This window comes from Mustela erminea, chromosome 12, assembly GCF_009829155.1.
Source record: "Mustela erminea isolate mMusErm1 chromosome 12, mMusErm1.Pri, whole genome shotgun sequence".
NCBI classification, from domain to species: domain Eukaryota; kingdom Metazoa; phylum Chordata; class Mammalia; order Carnivora; family Mustelidae; genus Mustela; species Mustela erminea.
The window spans coordinates 29,761,286-29,783,340 of record NC_045625.1 but is presented as its reverse complement, the minus strand read 5'-3'; the positions used below and the strand labels follow the sequence as shown (position 1 = coordinate 29,783,340).

Genomic DNA, 22,055 nt, shown 5'->3' with positions numbered 1-22,055 from the left:
TTCTTTTAGGGCAGTCAGGGGTGTAGGTCTGTAACTTCTTCGTGCTGAATAGGGGCGTAGAGCTGTCCCTACCTGCTCGGGTCAATATTGATCAGGGTAGGAATGTATAGGGGAGTTACGAAAGGTGGAGGCAGCTGAATCCGGCGCTGACAGTGAAGAGGCGTCCTCGCGTGCGATAAGGATCGTCTGTCGTGGTGTAGTCATTGTAACAATGGAGTCTTGGCACCAAGTAGAGAAACATGGAACAAAGCAACATATTAAGGTTAATAAGGCGATAAGAATGAGAAGCCCGAAAAGGAGATTTGGCCATAGCCCTCCTTCAAACCAGGAACTTAACCATTCACTGAGAGAGAGAGAAGGATCTTGTAGGGCCTTAATCTGGGTATTCAGGTCTTTTATTAGTCCTGTGACATTTTTGTGATAGTCTGGGATGTACACACAACATTCTATCTTGATAATTGCACATGTGCCACCCTGGGCTGCTGTCAGGACATCTGAAGCCATCCTATTTATCTCCAGGGGACTTCTCCAGGGCAGGGGTCTTTCAAAATCATACAAGTAAAAACTTTAGGACTTTTGCACTATGAAATAACCTAATAAAAATAAGATAGAAAAGTGACTGCAGATAAGATAAACTCATGTTTGCAGGTATGACTGAGTTCAAGGTACCTGTCATTTAATCTCTTAGGATATACAGAACACATGTTAATGGGATTACAAATCAAAGAAGTAGGACAGGGGTGTCTGGCTGTCTCAGTCAGGACAGTATGTGAATCTTAATCTTGGCATCATGAATTCAAGCTCCACTTTGGGTGTAGAGCTTACTTAAAAAAAATACTGCCAAGGGCACCTGGGTGGCTCAGTGGGTTCAAGCCTCTGCCTTCAGCCCAGGTCATGGTCCCAGGGTCCTGGGATCGAGGCCCGCATCCGGCTCTCTGCTCAGCAAGGAGCCTGCTTCCTCCTCTCTCTCTGCCTGCCTCTCTGCCTACTTGTGATCTCTTTCTCTGTCAAATAAAAAAATAAAATCTTTAAAAAAATACTGCCAAAAGTATGACTTATACATATTTATAAACAAACAAACAAGACCACGTTGCCTATTCCTAGGTTCAAAGTCAAGAAACTTAGTGGAATGACTTCCACTTCTGAGTAAAAGGGAGTTTTATGGCAGACCAATACACAAAGAACTAAAAAAGTTGTATTTTAAAAAATAGATAAAAATAAAAGCAAAAAACTGGCAATAACTTAAATATCCAGTAATAGCATGGTTGAAAGATTACAGTGGTCCTCCCCACCCTTAGCTAGATTCACTTTCCAATTTGATTTACCTTTGGTCAACCCCAATCAGGAAGCAAACAATCCTTCTGATGTAAATTAGGTCAATAGCAGCCTACCTAATTCTACATCACAACACCTGGGTTATTCACCTCACTTCGTCTCATCACAAACAGGCATTTTATCATCTCACCTCATCCTAAGAAGGGTGAGTATAGTACAATATATATTTTTTAAAGATTTTATTTATTTATTTGACAGAGAGAAAGAGATCACAAGTAGGCAGAGAGGGGAGGAAACAGGCTCCCCACAAAGCAGAGAGCCTCTGAGATCATGATCTAAGCCAAAGGCAGAGGCTTAACCCATTGAGCCACCCAGGTGCCCCCAATTTAGCCCAATATTTTGAAAGACCACCTTCACATAACTTTCATTACAGCATATTGTTATAATTCTTCTATTTAATATTAGTTATGGCTAATTTCTTGCAGTACCTAATTATAAACTCTCATAGGTCTGAATGTATAGGAAAAAATATAGCATATATAGGGTTAAATACTATCCAGGGTTTCAGCATCCATTGGGGGCCTTGAAATGTATCCCCCAATGGTTAAGAAAGGTCTACTGTACCTAACATTCAGTTACAGAGGTTATTAGTCAAATTTATTACTCTTAAGGCTATCTTAAAATAAGCAGAAATGATCATAGAGTGAAGGGAACAGGACAATGTGACAGTAAGTTTTAAAATATAGGGAAAAAGTTTTTCATTTGGAAATACACCAGTATGTTAGTGATTATCTGAGTAGCAAGACCAAAATGGTATTGGCTTTCCCAAATGTTTAAAATTGTACTTTTTCTAATCAGAAAAATGACGTTAAAATAAAAAAGAACAGGAGAGGGAGAAGTCTATTTATGTGGCTTGAAATACAACTGTCTGTGCAAATCTATTTCTATTAACACTGAATATTTTATTACCAGGTTTTATGTAAATATATTTACTGAGTTGAAAGGCCCAGCTAACTATAATTGAGAACTCTTTTATACAGCAATTACTTAATTTTTTAAAATGTAAACCATATATAATTATATCATGCTTGGTGACCTCAGTAAACAAGTTAGCAAATCTAATTTAAACTTTTCAGGAAAACCAAAGGTCATCATTGATAGATTTATTGCATTGGACTGTCAAACGGTGACACCTTCTAGTGTTATTAATGGATGTGGTTTATCTTGTCTATTTGCTCAACGTTTCAGGACCACTGCTTCAGGGATGGTACTTTCCCACTTTAATTCTAGGGTCTAGGGTCATGTTACTCAAAACATGAACAGCATTGTGTAGGAGTTTTTAGACATACAGAAGCTCAGGACCCACTCTTGATCTATGTAACCAGAATCTGCATTTTAAAAAGATCTCCAAGTAATTCATATGCACGTTAAATTTTGAGAAACACTGCTCCAGGTTACAAATAAGTCCCTCTGCCTTTACACCCATACACAGCTGGGTTTTGCAGTTCTCCAGGTAAAACCAAGTGTTTTTTCCACACTCCCTTTACTATCTATTACTTCCGTCATGCCCTTTGCACATTTTTCTCTATCTCCAGAAGTAAAAGATGTGCAGGAAATAAGATAATCAAATCCTGTAAGTTAAATTCAACTATTTCCAAACAGAAACTTTCTCACATAGAAGGAATTTATCAGCTCTGATATTTAAGCTCCAGGGCTTCAGAAACTTCTGTTCTTTAATGTGTAGATTATTAAAAATCTCATTGTCCGCTGATGACATTTATGGGTATGACCATAATGTAACCAATTTTATTAATATGCCAGAATTTATATAACCATCTGACTTTTGCCCACTTCAAAGAAGTTACCCTTGGAAAAGAGAATATATGAATATATCCTTCATATAAAAATTATCACTTTTCTTTCAAAACTATTAGTGGTCAAGGTAAAATACATGAAATTCCTTCTCTGTCTTATTACTGATTAGCCATATCTGAAGTCTAAACAAAAATAATTCCTAATTTAATCACTTCCTCACTTAACATCTGTAGTTCAGAACTATATGGTAATTAGCTACTTGAGTATTTCCACAAATTGAGTACCTACACCAAAGTCTGCAAAGACCACCCTAGTGGACATCGGCAGGTACTCAAAGCCACTTTTAAAGTTACAGAAAAGGGGGCACCGGGGTTACTTACTTAAGTGGCCAACTCTGGATTTCAGCTCAGGTCATCAGATGAAGCCCTACATCATGGCTCCATGCTGGGTATGAAGACTGCTCAAGATTCTCTCTCCCACTCCCTCTGCATCCCACCCCCTGCCCTGCTAAAGTGCATGCCCCTTCTCTGTCAGAAAAACGGGACAGAAAAGCTAAAAGATTTGACATAAGTATCATCTCCTTTTAAGAGAATATTCACTTAGATATAGAATCTGGCATCTCTCTTATTTTTAAAAAAGTTATAGCATTTCCTAGTTGGCATATACTCTAATTTTTTCATTCATAATACTTAAATTAAGGAAATGACAAGACAGAGAAGCAACTTTCACCTTTAAAAAAATTTAAAACACACAACACTCTTCAAAAAATGTACTTTAATTCCAAGAGCTTAATCTAGAATGAACACTATCATTTTCTATTTCCATTTGTGAAGTAAAGCAGTGAAAGAAACAACTTGCTAAAATAAACAACATAGATTTTTACATTTCTTTTACAAATATCCAAGTTTCCTTATTTGTATTTATCCTATACATAATACCACCTTAGATTTAAGAGTCCTAACAGGATTAAAACATGTTATTTTAAAACACACTTTTGCATAAAACATGTTTTATGCCTATGAAGAATAAACATCATGTCTGAACATATAATAGCCTCACATCATAGGAACAAGTTTAATTACTGTGTCCTCCAGAGAAGGAAATTTTCATACACAACTGATGATTTGATTCCATTAAAAAAAATTTTTTTTCAGCGAATGTGAAAAAAGAAAATCCTGCTGTTAATTCATGACATGAGGAAAAAAAGAGGTAATTCATTCTTCCACAGAAAAAGTGGATTTAGAAAACAGTTCTGACAGCATTTTACATGGTAAAGTACCAAGGCTAATAACCAACCCCTTGCTCAGGACAAAATGATTTCAACATGCTTCTCTTCTGAATTGCTCAGTAATCCCAAGTGATTTTTAAATTGGGAGGCAGGTTACTGGCAATAAGTTCATCAAATTTAGATCTATCATGAATAGGCACATTATAGAAATCAAGAACATCTCTGACCCTACACATCTGGTGAAGCCTGGAGTTGGGCACTGCATGGCCCAGGTCATCAGCTAAACGTGCCAACAAACCGAATTTCAGATGACCATCTTCCAGGGACACATCCTGCCAATTACTAGGTATAGATGAGCCAAAAATTTCTTTGACACAAGATTCCACACGACTCTGGAGATCTTCAGGTGGTATGTATGTTCGGCTTCGTAAGGGCGGACACACCAAAATAGGTTCTTTCTTCACCTCTTCCACTGTCTCAGCCACCACTGGCTTTGTTTCTTTTCTGGAATGATCAAAAGCAAATATGTGAATCTTTGGTTATGTGAATCTTTGGTTACAAATATGTGAATCTTTGGTTACAAGCTGATGAACACCAGACCCAATCTTATCTATCTATCTAAATCAATAAATAATATGCACACTTACTACTCTCTCAGGCCCTGTGGAGAGAGTAATATAGGTAGTAGGTACCTGCCTTCAGAAGCTTGTAACTGAATTGGTCTGGTACACACAGAAAAAAAAAATTATAGATTTTACATGCTCTAAGAATTCCAAAAACAGGTAAGGAGGTTTCACATGCTCTAAGAATTCCAAGAACAGGTAAAGAGGTAAATCATTTGCCTGGGATTCCCAGTTTCTAAACCCAATCTACCTCTCTAACCTCATCTCTAATCTCCTATATACACTCTGTGCCCTACCCAAACTAAACTACTACATTGTTTCCCTCTTTCCTGGTGTCATGTGTTACCTCAAGTTATATCCTATTGGAAATGGCTATCTTTCATCTTCACCTATAGAATCTTACTTTAAATCCTAGAACAGAACTGTTCTCTTCCAAGAAGCTTTACTTGATTTGCCCAAATACAACTGCAAATTCCTCTGATCTACTGTAGCACATTATATTGCTTTAACAGTATATTGCATCCTACCTGAGTTTTAATTTTTTTACATTCTATTTCTCTTACCAGGTCAGGGTTTCTGAGCTCAAATATTGACATTTTAGACCAGATAATTCTTTGTTGTAGGGCGCTATCATGTTCATTGTCAGAGTCCAGCAGCATCCCTGGCCTCTGTCCAGGGTAGGGTAAATGCCATAGCATTCCTGTCCTCTAGTCATAACCAAATGACACTGCCAAATGTCCAGATGGGTAAATTATCCCTGGATAAAAATCACTGTACCAAATTATAAACTCCTGTTTTATTTATCATAAAGACCTGTTTTATTGATCTGCAGTCCTTTGAAAACTGCATGAATAACTGTTACTGAGTACATGAGCCCATGTCAGGAAATCTGCCTGATACACTACTTCAGTGCTTAATGAAATACTAGCTCATGATCTGACTCTTGTTTTCCATGGAGTTGGTAACAGACTGGGATGGGTCATCCTTACAGAAATGGGAAGCAGCAGAAAAAAAGATGTCTGGGGGGAAAAAAAGAGAGAAGAACGAAATAGAGAGAGGGGAAGGAAGGAAGGAAGGATGGATGGATGGATGGATGGATGGATGTCTGGCCAAGAATATGGTTTGTTGCACTATTTTCCTTCACCTACTTAAAGATTCTTCCAACAATTTAGCCCTCATTCTGCATCAACTCTTTATCATTTTCTTCTACCTACTACAGTGTTCCCAGGGCACACAATAAGCTGTTAAAAAAATTTCCCATCTTCAAAGAAAAACAAAAATACTCCTTAGACTCCGTGTTCTTACCAATCTCCCGGAGTTGTCTATACTTTCAGTGTCTACTTCATCACCTCCCATTTTCTCCTCAAACTACGCCAGTAGTACCATCAGAATAAAATGTAATCCATTCTTCCCATCTCTGTAATCTTAGTACACTGCTCTAGTTTTCTCCATAATTTACCATTTTTTAAAAATTATATCCCACGTTTGTGTTTTTGCCTCCATCAGAATATATGCTCTATGAAGACAAATATTTAGTCGGACTTATTAACAACTGTATCCCTAACACCGAAACATCTGACACAGAATAGACACTATAAATTTGTGATGACTGAAACAAACCTGAAGATCTGAGATACTACTATTCACCAAAAAAGAGGGGAAGCTAATAAATCCATAAACAGATGACAAAAATCCTTCCGGATGGAAAGAGTTTTTGCTTGAACCCTGAGGGCATAAATGGTTCCCTGAAGTTCCCACAAGTTTTGAGGTCCTAACACTGTGAGTCAAAACAGATTTACCTTCAAAATATCCCACAGGGTGCTGTGGGAGAAGCAGCAGACGGGGAATCAGAGACCTGGGTTCTGGTCCCAGCTCTGCCATTAACCCGCTTTTTGGCAAAATTACTTCCTCTCCATGGGGCCTCAGTTTCCCCATACGTCCGAGCTCTGAGAAGGGGCGTTGTTTCGCTACTGTAAACTACTTAGGGAAATGCTGACCCACACCTGATGTTTAGTAACTGTCTGTTGAGTGAATCAATGAATACACAAACGAACAATAAGAGGAGGCCACACTTCCCTTCTGAATCTGGCGCGTGAAGAAGGACACCGCGCAAATGAACTTCGTTTCCCGAGCGCTTTCACGTTCATGTTCCATATTGCTCGTTCCAAACGAACCATTTGTTTCCGGACACCGCACGCGGTGCCTGGAACAAGTGGTCCGCACTGTTTGCTTAATAAATTAATGAGCGACGTGGGAGGGAAAGAGCGGTGTCTCCGCGATCAGATGACAAAACAGGCAACACTGGGCCCCAGCCTTCCAGGAGACCCGCGCTTACGCTTCTGGACTCCTAACCCTAACCCAAGCGGAGGACTAGGGTCGCGTCTCAATAGCATGGCACTCGCTTTTGAATTCGTGCTTTTATCCTCCTCAGTTTCTCTCCTTACTTTCCCTGAACGAGACCCACCATCCAAACTTCCGCTTTACCTGAGTCGAGACCAAAATTCTCTGCGTGGTGCCCCTAAGACGATCCACGTGAGGCCTCTTCTGGTAACACCAGACGCGGACAGCGCGGCCATCTCGGCATAAAGCGGCTTGCTAGCGCTCCGCTCTCAGGGGGCAGTGACGCGCCAAGACCAGCCAGTCACATGTAAGCTTAGTGGTAGGTGTTCCCTTTTTCCTGTGATGCGCCACTAGTTTCTCCCGCCCCCTTTGCACGCCGGGAAATGTAGTCCGGTGGCCATTGCCGGCGGAGGCTGGACCGAGGCGTTCTCTCAGAGCATGACGGGAGTTGTAGTTGGGGGGCGTCCCGGAAGGTTCCGGGTGACGCCTTCTGGTCCGGGGGCGGGCGGTCATAGCGCTCCTTGGCTGAAAGGAGGAGGAACTGGCAACTGGGAGGAGGCTCTAGCGAGGCCTGGAAGTCTGCGCAGCTAGGCGGGGAGGGAATTGGGGGTTGGGGGACGGCCAAGAAGCGCGTCTGATATGCTGCTGGGGTCGTGACCGCTCGGGGACCAAGGCAGGACCTGGCCATACCCAGCCTGCAGGCCTCGCCTTCGTTGGGCCTAATTTCTGAAGGCTGGGTAGGCCTTAACGAGAGGCTTCTTTCCGTGCGACCGCCGCGGATTCCTGCCCTGATTCTCTGTCCAGGAGATGGCCTCCCCGAGCCCCCCGCCGGAGCCAAAGGTAAGTCCCCCTCTGGGTATCACCGTTCTCTCGCTATAACCGGAGCTAGGCCGCGCCTCCACCCCCCCACCTCCCTGACCATGGTCTTTAGGGCCAGCGAAGTGTGCAGGGAAGTACCCCGTAGTGCTCCCACTTGGCCCTTTTTTTTTTTTTCCCCAAGAGCGACTTGGTAAATCAGGTGAAGAAAATTAGTAATGTTCCACACATGCGCCCTCATTTGTGAGTTCTTCCAAAGGAGGCACCATTTTTAAACCTCCCCCGTGTTTTATGCGCCTGTCACGATGCTTGGACCCAAGGTAGACGCTTAGAGAAGTTCATGGAATTGAACAGGGTCCCAAGCCAGTGGGGTAGAGTTGGAGCTGGGCAATTCGTGCAGGACACTTGGGGAGTTTGGGGACAGCTTACTAGAATGAAAATGTTAGTGTATAATTATTAAACCAGAAAAGCTCTATCTTTAGGACCAGCACTACTGACGACAAGGATCCAGTTCAGTTATCATCTAGTTTGAGGTGCTTGTCTGTTACAAAATTGGGCCCCATTTGGAACTCTTGGTTATCATGTTCCTCCTAGCCTACCTGGCCCTGATAAGTGATTTCGTCTACTTTCAGTGGTAGAATTGTCCTTGAGACAACAAGAACTGACTACAGAAATCGTGCTATTTCAGGGGTTGCTGACATTTGAGGATGTGGCTGTGTTTTTTACCCAGGAGGAGTGGGATTATCTGGATCCAGCTCAGAGAAGCCTGTATAAAGATGTCATGATGGAGAATTATGGAAACCTGGTCTCACTGGGTAAGAATCTTTTCTTTCTCTGGTTAAAATATCTGAGAGGCTATAAGAAATCAGACTCTGAGAACACTTGGACCACTACCAGTACCAAAACTGCGTTGTTCCAAAGTTCTGATTCAAATCTTTCAGTCATTAATTGTTTCCATGCCTGTCATCCCTAGCTTCCTTGCAATAACCAAAATACATGCCTTTCTGGCTTCTTATCTTCATAATCTCATTCCCATATTGCTCTGTACTTTCCCTCCTGGCTCATCCTCCCACTGATTTCCTCCCACCCCTTTTCACTCTGCCTTCTGGAGCCCCTGTTCTTCTTCACATAATGTTCCTTACCCCTCCTGGCCTTAACTGAAAACTGGCACTTTCCCAAGGACACCACTTCCCTGGCAGAGGCTGCTTATTTTCCTGCATTTTCTTTTTTTCCCCTATCCTTTGTCTCAAGGCTTGAAGGGAGAAGTCATGTTCTCCTACCTTTTCAGGGCTATTCCCGAAGCATTGGTTTAACCCTTCAAGCAAAATTTCTCTCCTTGCCTCAGCAGTCTTGCTCTACCCACTCAATTCCTTCTCACTGTCATCTGTCGACATGTCTTGGTCCCTCACACATAGATTTTGTCACATTTCAGAATCTTGTGTATGCTCACCTATGCAATCAGTGATGTAGTCATCACTTAACCCTCACTATATTCCCTGACCTTATTTGCTTCAGGGACCTGGCTTTCCTTTTTTGTTCAGTTCACATCAGTGATCAAACCCTCAGTTTTGTCAAAACAGGCAAATCTTAAACCCTGATATCTTACTCTTTTGAAAATTTTGCAGACATTATTATTATTTTAGATTAACTAAACAGGGGTGACCAAAACAGACATCATCTCTGCCCATGTGGAGCTTACTCTAACTTCTTACCTTTCTACCTCTCCTACTCCTTTCCTCCTACACCTGGTTATTCTTTTTTTAAAGATTTTATTTATTTGACAGAGAGAGATCACAAGTAGGCAGAGAGGCAGGCAGAGAGAGAGAGAGAGGGAAGCAGCTGCTGAGCAGAGAGCCCGCTGCGGGACTCGATCTCGGGACCCTGAGATCATGACCGGAGCCGAAGGCAGCGGCTTAACCCACTGAGCCACCCAGGTGCCCCTACACCTGGTTATTCTTAATCATGTTTGCTGTTCTTGACTTCTCCCTTTCTCCCCGCCAGACTATCAGTCCTGTCCTAACTTCATCTCCTCATCTAATCCATGGACCTACATATAAATTATCACCAGCAAGCTCTCTCACCACCTAGTCATTGTGCTCTTTGCATTCTGCAGACTTCAGATTCTGTGTTGGTTATAAAATCTGCCCCTTCTCCTACCAGGGTTGCTAAATACAGCAAGAGAAGTTCTTTAACTGAAAAGACTGATGCCCTGTGTATATGTATGCATGGCTTTTCTTCTAGTCTGCAGTGGGTTTTTACATCTCAGCCAGTTTTTTATCATTGATTTACTCTTTCCCTTCTTCTTTTTAATGACTATTACAAAAACTAAAGAAGTTTTCCTTGGGTCCGTCACCCAGTGGTGGCTTCACTTTCTGTGGCAAAGAGAAGGTAGAGGCTACTGAACGTGAACTCCCACCTTCTCTGCCCTTCATGTGCATGCTTAAGACTACTCCTGTTTCCTCGCTTCTCCAAGAGTTTATCCATCTGTCATCTTTTCTTTTTTTTCCCCTTTACAACTTTAGTCTCTATTCCTACTCCACTGGTACCTTTATTTTGATAATAGGTATGTTTATGACTCTTCCAGTTGGGGAAGGAAGGGAGTGGGTGGTGATCCTTTGAGTCACAATCTCCTTGCTTCTCCTTGTCACCTCCTCATTCACTTCATAGCCAAGTTTTTGTAAGAGTAGTTAATGTGTGTTTTGTACTTTACCTTCCATTATCTCTAAGCCCCTTTTCTTGCCTCTGCCATTCCCCTTGAATTGTTTAACATTGGTCTGTAATAACCCAGTTGTCAAATGCAATAGACATTTTTTGGACACTGTTTTATTTCACCTCTCTATAGATATTTGAAACTGTTGCTACCTTCTGTTGCCTTGCATTCTCACACTTCCTCTCAATTTATATGCTTTCTTTGGCAAAGCTTATCTATACTCAGATCATCACCTACTTCTATGTGATAAGTCCCAAATCTTACTTTCACCTAAGAGAAGCATCTGGAACTTACCTGCGTAAGTAAAAATCCTGGTTCAGCCACTTACAAGCCTTGTGACCTTGGGTGAATTACATAATCTTTCCATGCCTGTTTCTTTTTTACGAAGTGGCAATAATAATAGCACTTACCTCTTTGGGTTACTGTGAGCATTAACAGTTAATGTATGTAATGTACTTAGGACCTTGAGTAGCATGTAGTAAGTATAATATAAATGTTGATGGCTGTCACTGTACTCTTTATCCTCTCTAAGAGTGCTAAAATCTTTGTCATCTTCTTTTGAAGACCATGTAAATGACTCACACCTGGCAAATCTCAAATAACCCATTCAGATCTCAAGGGCCTTCTCTTTGGAATTAAGTACTCCTTTTTCTGTGTTACTGTATACACTTCTGTTGAATATATCACACTGTACTCTAATTCTTTATGTTATTTTTCTAACCAGGTTTCCATGAGGACAGTAACTATATTTTTTTCATTTGATTTCTCCAGCACTTAGCGCAGAACCATATATAGAGTCTACTAAACATTGACTCTATTATATGCTCAGCACAGAAGCATATATATTATATACTTCTAAGTATTTGTGTAATAGAATGAATGAATATTCTCAAGATTCATTATCTCTTGACCAGTTACTGCATTAGTCCATAAACTAGCCTCTTGCCTCCAATTTCCCTTTCTTTTAATATATTCTATTTACTGCCACCAAAGTGATTTTGTTAGTTAACTGCTTATAACTTAAAATTCCTGGTAGCCTAAAGGATAAAAATCTTAATTTCTTGTACCTGCTAGGGCCTCTCTAAATAGCCCTCCTGGGTTTCTAGCGTCATATATTATTTTTGCACACCACTTCAATCTCCAGTCATATCAGCTGCTGATTTTTTTCCCCAATATGCCATGGTGTCTCTGAGTCATTGCCAGCTTTATCCACACATATGGTATCCTGGCTGATAGAACCAGACATATGCCCAGCCTTGCCTGCCCCTACTACTGTTAGATGTGAGTACCATATGGACGAAGGCATGGCAGTGAGCCCATCTGTGATCTCCTACTTTCTGGTTCCCATTTTAGCTGAACTACAGCTTTTTATCGGTTATTATTTCTCCCTCTGCAATCTTTTCATCTATAGGTTCTGTCACCATTCCTTTGATAAGAGTTCCCTTGGTGAAAGATCACAATTACTTGATTTTTTCTAACGTAGTGTTTTACTGCACATCATCTTGCTTCTTTAGTTAGTACAGCTCTCTTCCAAATTTAATTTTGGTCCTTTATTCGTACCTTTCCTTTCTATGATGATTTTTCTTTAAACACTTTGGTAACTATGTTAATAATACAACTGACAGCTTGATCTCAATTCTCAGTCTTCCAGTTCTTTCTTTCTTTTTTTTTTTTTAATATTTTATTTATTTATTTGACAGAGACAGTAAGATCACAGGTAAGCAGAGAGGCAGGCAGAGAGAGAGGAGGAAGCAGATTCCCTGCTGAGCAGAGAGCCTGATGTGGGGCTCAATCCCAGGACCCTGAGATCATAACCTGAGCCGAAGGCAGAGGCTTAACCCACTGAGCCACCCAGGCCCCAGGTCTTCCAGTTCTTTCAACTGAAATGGACGTCTTCAATTTTAATGACTTTTTTCTAGTCTGCTTGAGCCGTATTGGACCTTGACAGAATTGGGAATTGCTGTTCCTGTAAGACCTTAAACTCATTGTTTCTCTTCTTAGATTATATATATACTTAGAATATATATATTATGTATTCTTTCCTCAATTGTTTGTTCAACTACTCATCCTTTCAATAAATAGTTAATCAAGCATTGTGCTAGCGCTAGGAATGCAGATTCTTCCCCATTCTCTCATTCTTTTACCAAAAAAACTGTTCTTCCTATACACTTTTGGATTCTAGGATTGGCAGCTGTGGTCAGTCCACAGGCCAGATCTGGCACACTGTCCATTTTTATGAATAAAGTGCCTATTTTGGGGGCGCCTGGGTGACTCAGTAGGTTAAAGCCTCTGCCTTTGGCTCAGGTCATGATCCCAGGGTCCTGGGATCGAGCCCCACATCGGGCTCTCTGCTCAGCAGGGAGCCGGCTTCCCTTCCTCTCTCTCTGCCTACTTGTGATCTCTGTCTGTCAAATAAATAAATAAAATCTTTAAAAAAAAAAAAGTGCCTATTTTTATGTATTATCTGTTACTACTATCATGCTGTAGTGGCAGAGTTGAACATTTGCAATAGAGCCTATATGGCTCTCAAAGCCAAAAATATTTATTGTCTGGCCCTTTTTGGAAAATGTATGGTAACTCTTGTTATGGCCAAAAGCTTAGCCACTTCCACTTCACCATTTCCTTGCCATTTCTCTCTGCAGCTACCATAGTATTAAAACTAATTAAAGATTATAGAAATCAACTCAAACTAGCTTAAGTCAGCAAGAGAACTTATTATAGGGACAGAGGTGGCACACACAATATATGAGCACGACTGCAACTGGATGTCAGAAAAGGACTAAACCCAGGGGCGTCTGGGTGGCTCAGTTGGTTAAGCATCTGACTCTTGACCTTGGCTCAGGTCTTGATCCCAAGGTCATGTGTTCAAGCTCCACATCTACTGTGGAGCCTACTTTAAAAACAAAAACAAGGGGTGCCTGGGTGACTCAGTGGGTTAAGCCTCTACCTTTAGCTCAGGTCATGATCCCAGGGTCTGGGGATCAAGCACCACATCGGGCTCTCTGCTCAGTGAGGAGCCTGCTTCCCCCTCTCTGCCTGCTTCTCTGCTTACTTGTGATCTCTGTCTGTCAAATAAATAAATAAAAATCTGGGACGCCTAGGTGGCTCAGTCCGTTAAGCCGCTGCCTTCGGCTCAGATCATGATCCCGGGGTCCTGGGATTGAGTTCCCATCGGACTCCTTCCTCGGCAGGGAGCCTGCTTCTCTCTCCGCCTCTGCCTGCCACTCTGCCCACTTGTGCGCGCGTGCTCTCTCTCTGACAAATAAAATCTTTAAAAAAATAAATAAATAAAAATCTTTAAAACAAAATGAAACACAGAAATCGGATTGCTCAGGAAGGAACTCTGTCTTTGCATTCTGTTTCTTCTTGGTAGACTGGTCTTTCCTCCTCATAACCACATGCTTCTGTCGCTATAGCTTCTGAGTTGATAGATTACAATTCTAGTCGTGTTCAGAATAACTGCCTATTTCAGTTTTAATTCCTGGTAGAGATGCACTTTGAGTCAATTCTCTGCAAATTAGCTATATGATCAAAGGATGGGAGCATAGACTAAAAGCATGGCAGAGACCTCAGAAGGTGATTATAGCTACCAAGCCCAGATCTAATGGATAGTCCTTTCTGTACTACTCTGTGTGGAAGTCAAAACTCACTTGTTTTCCTTACCTGTCTCTTTGACGTATTTATTTTCATTCCAGTGTCTCTCTGTCTAATTTACTTAAGCAGAGTATTACATTTTATGTCTGATATGATAAATCATTCTTTTATGTTCTTTTTTAGGATACACTTGTTTTCTTTATTCTTCCAGTTGAAATTTAGATTCATTGAGATTTTTTATTCATTTATAAGATTTTGATTGGCGGGGCGCCTGGGTGGCTCAGTGGGTTAAGCATCTGCCTTCGGCTCAGGTCATGGTCCCAGGGTCCTGGGATCGAGCCCCACATCGGGCTCTCTGCTCGGCGTGGAGTCTGCTTCTCTCTCTCCCTCTGCCTGTCTCCCTGCTTGTGCTCTGTCTCTCTCTCAAATGAATAAATAAAATCTTTAAAAAAAAAAAAAGATTTTGATTGGAATATAGTTGGGTTCATAAATTGGTTTGGAAAGAATTAAGATCCTTATAACATTGAATCTCTTTAGCAATTTGCTTGACTCTATTTATCTGTCTTACGTCCTTCAGAAAATATTTATGGCTTATTTTCAAAGCTCTCATTCAATTCTTATGAGACTTATTCCTGGTTTTATGGTTTTTATTACCGTATAAGACATTTTATTTTTCTATAACATTTACTAATTGTTTATTCTTGGCAGTAAGTACTTACCACTATTTATTTTACATTTTAGTTTTCTTGTTACTATTATATTTAACTTAATTTTTTTTAGAAATTATACATGGACATTATATTGTCTGCAAATAACAACAATTTTATCTGATTCCTTTGAGTAAAACCCTAGAACAACAACACTGGGTAAACATTATAAAGAGACTTTCCCTTCTCACAAGGAATTTACAGTCCCACGGAGGAGGTAAATACAGCGCAATAACAGTGCATATAATAGCTATAATGCAGCTGTGGATGAGGGGTGGTAATAAAAAACAGAACATCTAAGTCTGCTACTTGGGCTTAGTGAAGGCTTTGTAGAGGAGCTGTTACTTGAATTGAATCTTAAAGAGAAACCGGGAGTTTGCCAGGTAAACAGTGTTGGGGGACATTTAGTAAAATGAGATGTTCGAAGAAATGGCATAGAAGATTAGCATAAGCGGGGCACCTGGGTGGCTCAGTAGGTTAGAGCCTCTGCCTTCAGCTCAGGTCATGATCTCAGGGTACTGGGATCGAGCCCCGCATTGGGCTCTTTGCTCAGCAGGGAGCCTGCTACCTCCTCTCTCTCTCTGCTTGCTTCTCTGCTTACTTGTGATCTCTGTCTGTCAAATCAATAAATAAAATCTTAAAAAAAAATAAGATTAGCATAAGCAATTTGCCCACTTTGCAGTGTGAGAGAGTGGGTAGGAGGGTGACTTGAGATTTAGAGAACCTTTTGTGAAGTGCTGAGTATCATGGTGGAAAGAGCTTTGATTTGCTCTCATAAGTGATGGAGTACTAGTGAATCTACAGGTGGTGATATGACTGGAATTCCATTTCATGCACATCTCTCTGGATGCAGTGGAGTAATGTAGTATGGAGACAACTTATTGGATGGCTTTTGCATAATCCAGGAAGACATGGAAAGAAGGTAGATACTAGAGAGCTGAATCTTTGATTTTGGTGATTGTTTACCAATAGGAAAAATGGAAAAATTTAGGGTGATTTTCTGCTTTGGGTAATGGATGAAGATGCCTGTCAAGAGAAGATGATTGGAGGTGGAGTCATACATGACAGCAAATGATGATGATCATGTTAATTGTAAGCCCTTTTTGAGACAGGTAAATAGACTATATAGAGACAGCAAGGTAAGAATGTAAATATGGGTAACAGTAACCTTCAACAGTTAATGAAGGAAGAGAAATACATGAAGGAAATTTATTAGAAAAGGCCAAAGAAGAAATAGGGAACTAAAAGAATATAATGGCATAGAAATCAAAGCCAGATAGTGTCAAAATGGAACTAGTCAACAGTGTCAGATGCTGCTGAATAAGGACTAAAGATGTTTATTGTATTTATTATTCAAGAGTCATTGGTGATTTAGAAGAAGCTTTTCTAGATTCTGGAAACAGAAGCCATATTTCACAGTAGGTTGTAGGGGAAGAGGTGGGCATGGGAAACATACCTAGGAAAGGGAGACCTACAGAGTTAAGATTTTATTTCAAAACTTAGCTTTCATTAAGAGAAGGGTTTCAGGTTTGAGATAAAGTTGGGCGTATTTGTATGCTGAGCATATGTAAATATGTTGGCAATGGAGAACAGATGGAAAAAAGAGGAAACAATGGTAGTAGTTAGGTACTCAAGAGACATGGGAGATCAAGAGAAGGTAGGTGAATTAGCTTTGGATAGGAATGGAATATATCTTCATGTACCATTGCAGATAACTTTATAGGCAGGGGGCAGAAAGTTCAGGGAGTTCTCTCATCCTTTTTCATTGTGTGAAAGAAAGCAGACCTCTCAAGTGAATTTAAGATATAATACTATTAGTAGCATAAAGAGAAATAAAGTTTCTACTGATTTTTTAGAGGAATAAGAGAAGTGTTTTTGGAATAAAATAACTTAATGACTGGTTTGAACTAAGTGAAAAGAAAACTTTCCAAAGAAAATTAGAAAATTGAGAGAAAAGAGGAAGTCTAAAAAAGGAAATTGTTTAGGGCCAAATGTATATATCTGGTACCAATCAGTTCTTCTAGTGGAATTATCCAGCAGAGAGCAAGAGAGGGAAAATCGGGGAAAAAGTCAGAGGCAGACTTGAGTTCTGTATGCCACTCTGTTTCATCTTACATGAAAATGTAAGATTTTCATTTCTCAGATGTCTTAGAGACTCTCAGTTGGAACTAAATGGCTCCAACTTGGCTCTTACATTAGAAGGGTAAGAAACCTATGTACTTGAAGAATGTGGTAGGATTTGCAGTAGGGGAGGGCGTAAGTTACCACAGACTGCATTTTCTCTGTTTCTTTCATTAACTGTGACCATGTTCCTTTTGTATTTATTTTATTATGTCTTTCTGTATCATAGACTCCTTGTCACTCCAATCCATTTTTTTCTCATTTTTTAAAAATTTTATTAACATATAATGTATTATTTGCTTCAGGCGTGCAGGTCTGTGAATCATCAGTCTTACACAAATCACAGCACTCACCATAGCACATACCCTCCCCAGTGTCCATAATCCATTATTTTATTTTACAGGGCATTTTGTCTCAGTAGAAGAGTGCTTTAGTTAAATATTTTATCATGTTTTCTCTCCCCAGTGTACTAGTCATTCATTTTATTAGGTGGGGAACTTCATGTCTTATCTTTGAATCCTGAATCCTTACACACACCTGGAATGCTTTTGTTTGCAATAAGTAAATTCTTGTAAATAAATGAATTGTTGTTTCCCCTGTTTTGTTTTTTGTTTTTGTCTTTTATCCTTTTCAACATTTTGTTTAATTTCTGTCAGTTATTTGGTCTACTCATGGTTCAGTAATGCTGTCTTACTCATATTTTCCTGAACCTACGTTTTTTATTCCTGCATCATCCTTTCTTCCTTGATAGAATACTTCATTATACTACTACTTGTTCTATTTCATTGTTTCCCCATCTTACCTTGCCTAATTGTTGATTTACCAGGACTTCTTCCCAATTCTGCTTGCCCTACTAACTCATCATTTTACTTATAAAAACACCCTTTTAGTGTGCCTGGCTGACTCAGTTAGAGGAGCATGTGACTCTTGATCTCAGGTTTGTGAGTTCAAGCCCCATGTTGGGTGTAGAGATTACTAAAAAAAATAAAAACTTAGGGGCACCTGGGTGGTTCAGGGAGTTACGATTCTGCCTTCAGCTTGGGTCATGATCTCAGGGTCCTGAGATTGAGCCCTGCATCTGGCTTTCTGTTTGGTGGGGAGCTGCTTCCCCCCCCCCCCCCCGCCTACTTGTGATCTCTATCTGTCAGATAAATAAGTAAAATCTTTAAAAAAATAAAAAATAAAAACTTAAAAGCTTGCTTCTTTAAAAACACACATACACACTCACACACTCACTCTTTTCATACTCCTTCTCCAAGAAAAATATTTTCTCAGATAACTAATATTATTTATATAGCTTGTATTCTTTGCCAGGCATTGTCCTAAATGCTTTGTAAACTAATTTAATCTTCACTATACTCTGGAGTAGTCATTCACATTTTATAGATGTAGTGGATTAATTTGTATTAATCTTACTTTCCTAAGCATTTCTCCTTGCTAACAAGAGAGCCCAGCTGATCTATTTTCTATTTATTATTCCAGATGTTTTGAACAGAGATAAGGATGAGGAGCCAACTGTGAAACAAGAAATTGAGGAGATTGAGGAAGAAGTGGAACCACAGGGTGTAATAGTTACAAGAATCAAAAGTGAAATTGACCAAGATCCCATAGGTAGGGAAACCTTTGAACTTGTTGGTAGGTTAGATAAACAGAGAGGTATCTTCTTATGGGAAATACCAAGGGAATCTTTGGCTCAGGACCAGAGAATGTTCAGAGGAAACAGTAATATTATTCGTAAGAGATCAAACTCAGAAGAGAAATGCCATAAATGTGAAGAATGTGGAAAAGGTTTTGTCCGGAAGGCCCATTTCATTCAACATCAAAGGGTACATACTGGTGAGAAGCCTTTTCAATGCAACGAATGTGGAAAAAGTTTTAGTCGCAGTTCATTTGTTATTGAACATCAGAGAATTCACACTGGGGAAAGGCCGTATGAGTGTAATTATTGTGGAAAAACCTTTAGTGTGAGCTCAACCCTTATTAGACATCAGAGAATCCACACTGGAGAGAGACCCTATCAGTGTAATCAGTGTAAACAGAGCTTCAGCCAGAGAAGGAGCCTTGTTAAACATCAAAGGATTCACACAGGTGAGAAACCCCATAAATGTAGTGACTGTGGGAAAGCCTTCAGTTGGAAGTCACACCTTATTGAACATCAGAGAACTCACACTGGTGAGAAACCCTATCACTGTACCAAATGTAAGAAAAGCTTTAGTCGAAATTCATTACTTGTTGAACATCAGAGAATTCACACTGGGGAAAGACCTCATAAATGTGGAGAATGTGGGAAAGCTTTTAGATTAAGTACATACCTTATACAACACCAAAAAATCCACACTGGTGAGAAGCCTTTTCTTTGTATCGAATGTGGAAAAAGCTTCAGTCGGAGCTCATTCCTTATTGAGCATCAGAGGATCCATACAGGTGAAAGACCTTATCAGTGCAAAGAGTGCGGGAAAAGCTTCAGTCAGCTGTGCAACCTTACTCGTCATCAGAGAATTCACACAGGAGACAAACCCCATAAATGTGAGGAATGTGGAAAAGCCTTTAGCAGAAGCTCAGGTCTTATTCAGCATCAGAGAATCCACACCAGAGAGAAGACTTACTCATACAATGAAACCAAGGAAAGTTTTGATCCAAATTGCAGTCTTGTTATACAGCAGGAAGTCTACCCCAAGGAAAAATCTTATAAATGTGATGAATGTGGAAAAACTTTCAGTGTCAGTGCACACCTTGTACAACATCAAAGAATCCACACTGGTGAAAAGCCCTATCTGTGTACTGTATGCGGGAAAAGCTTCAGTCGGAGCTCATTTCTTATTGAACATCAAAGAATCCACACTGGTGAGAGACCTTATCTGTGCAGACAGTGCGGCAAAAGCTTTAGTCAGCTTTGTAATCTTATCCGACATCAGGGTGTTCACACAGGTAATAAACCCCATAAATGTGATGAATGCGGGAAGGCCTTTAGCCGGAACTCGGGCCTAATTCAGCATCAGAGAATACACACAGGAGAGAAACCTTACAAGTGTGAGAAGTGTGACAAAAGTTTTAGTCAACAGCGCAGCCTTGTCAACCATCAGAAGATCCACACAGAGGCAAAAACCCAAGAAACCCATGAATGTGATGCTTGTGGCGAAGCCTTCAATTGCCGCATATCTCTTATTCAGCATCAGAAATTGCACACTACATGGATGCAGTAAATGTAGAGACGTATTCAAGCTCAGTTTGACTTGAGACTAGCTACCCAAGTGCAGTTTCAGTATGGCTCCCTGTGAGTTTTAGTGACAAAGCAGATTGTCCTTGGCCTCAGGCAAATAAATGGTTTCTAAAGATTCTGTGAAAGGTGGACAGCTGCCCACAGGCAGCTGAAGACTTCCATTACTCTTTGTTTTGATGGTCCTAGAGAAGGACTCAGTAATTTATTTAAGCATCTTTTTTTCTCACACATCTTTTAGGAGAGAGGTCAAACCCAGGTTCAGATTACTTGGTATTATAATTAATAAAGGGACAAGGACAAAGTTGCATTGGTACAAGGGAGCAGAAGTGAGAAAACTAGAGTAATTAATTATTCAGGAGTGTCCCCTGCCACCATCATATGATGGTTCGTTCAGTTCCATAATATGTTTGGCAGTGCATGCCAAAGCCTAGTAATGAAGCATATCATTAAGTTTTCAAGGAAACAGCCCCATTTTTTTTTTTTCCAAACTGATACCCAAAGGTTTTCTGGGTCATTGTTTAAGAAAGCCAGTTATTTGGCATGGAGTTAAAGAAACAGTTCCAATGCCTTGTGGTTCCCAGATCTGTGAAATGAGTGGACCATTAATCTTACGTGTAAAGATTATATGAGTAATTAATAAGCCTAGCAAAGATGTTACCAAGGAACCTTTGGGAGTGCCTTTTTTCAAGATGGGCCCGAAAAAGTGGAGGAAGACACTTCTTTTTGTGCCCTCCCATCTGTGAAACCTAACTGTAGTCCTATACAAATAATCTTATTCCTCCACTACCAGTAGCATGCGAAAGTGTACATATTTTGATTACCAAGAGTTGGAAATAAAAAGACCTGGAGTCTATACTAGGAAACATATTTTGGTATTGCTTTGGTTTTTATGGTAACTAGACTTTGCATGCAATTTTAAAATCCTTATTTCTGGTTCTAGGGCTTCCCTTAGTTGATGGTTATATAAACCTATTAATTCATCTGTTTTAATAATTAAACCTGTTTTGTTTTTTGCTTTGTGTAAGAGTTCTTTGTTATTTTCATTCAAAATCTATCCTGTCAAATAAATACTGCACTTAAAAATTTAGGATTTAAAAGAAATGCTCTCTCTTGTTGTACCTGTGACTACAGGCATACCATGGAGATAGTGTTTGGTTCCAGAGCACTGCAATGAAGCAGATACTGCAATAAAGCAATATAATTTTTTTATTTCTTACTGCATATAAAAGTTATATTTACACTTTACATAGTAATCTAGTAACTGTGCAATAGTATTATGTCTATGAAAGCAATGTACATGCTTTAATTTTAAAATACCTAAATACCTATTGCTAACCATCATTCTGAGCTTTCAGTGAGTCATAATCACTAATCAGATTAGGATAACAGATAAAATAGTAATGAAGATGTTTGAAATATTGCAAGAATTACCAAAATGTGACACAGAGACACAAAATAAGCAAATGCTCTTAGAGAAGTGGAATCAAGAGATTTGCCTGATGCTAGTTTGCTGCAAACCTTCCATTTGTGAAAACACGCAGTATCTGCAGAACACAATAAAGCAAACCACAGTAGAACGAGGTGTGCCTGTAGTGACCTTTTCTGG

At 40.0% G+C, this 22,055-nt stretch overlaps 2 protein-coding genes across 4 annotated transcripts; one reads left to right on the top strand and one right to left on the bottom strand.

The window, feature by feature from the left end:
• Positions 1-3,849: 3,849 nt before the first annotated feature.
• On the bottom strand, positions 3,850-7,569 carry MRPL50 (mitochondrial ribosomal protein L50). Its single transcript, XM_032306444.1, has 2 exons — positions 7,426-7,569; positions 3,850-4,822 (listed from the first exon to the last, which is right to left on the bottom strand). Exons 1-2 carry the CDS (start codon positions 7,515-7,517, stop codon positions 4,435-4,437), a joined length of 480 nt encoding a protein of 159 aa, XP_032162335.1. The 5' UTR covers positions 7,518-7,569; the 3' UTR covers positions 3,850-4,434.
• A 170-nt stretch (positions 7,570-7,739) lies between these two features.
• Positions 7,740-21,468, top strand: ZNF189 (zinc finger protein 189). 3 transcript variants are annotated; one of them, XM_032306430.1, is made up of 3 exons: positions 7,740-8,121; positions 8,786-8,912; positions 18,712-21,468. In XM_032306430.1, the coding sequence occupies exons 1-3, from the start codon at positions 8,089-8,091 to the stop codon at positions 20,430-20,432; spliced, it is 1,881 nt and encodes a 626-aa protein (XP_032162321.1). In that variant the 5' UTR covers positions 7,740-8,088; the 3' UTR covers positions 20,433-21,468. The 3 variants fall into 3 exon arrangements, with proteins under 3 accessions (XP_032162321.1, XP_032162323.1, XP_032162322.1); XM_032306432.1 differs by having other exon boundaries at positions 7,741-8,121; positions 8,831-8,912; XM_032306431.1 differs by having other exon boundaries at positions 7,742-8,121; positions 8,828-8,912.
• Positions 21,469-22,055: the final 587 nt, after the last annotated feature.

Coding starts and splice junctions, on each gene's coding strand:
- MRPL50 (XM_032306444.1), bottom strand. CDS start 7,517: ATGGCCGCGCTGTCCGCGTCTGGTGTTACCAGAAGAGGCCTCACGTGG. Junction 4,823..7,425: donor GAATTTTGGTCTCGACTCAG/GTAAAGCGGAAG, acceptor TGATCATTCCAG/AAAAGAAACAAAGCCAGTGG.
- ZNF189 (XM_032306430.1), top strand. CDS start 8,089: ATGGCCTCCCCGAGCCCCCCGCCGGAGCCAAAG. Junction 8,122..8,785: donor GCCCCCCGCCGGAGCCAAAG/GTAAGTCCCCCT, acceptor GTGCTATTTCAG/GGGTTGCTGACATTTGAGGA. Junction 8,913..18,711: donor TGGAAACCTGGTCTCACTGG/GTAAGAATCTTT, acceptor TTATTATTCCAG/ATGTTTTGAACAGAGATAAG.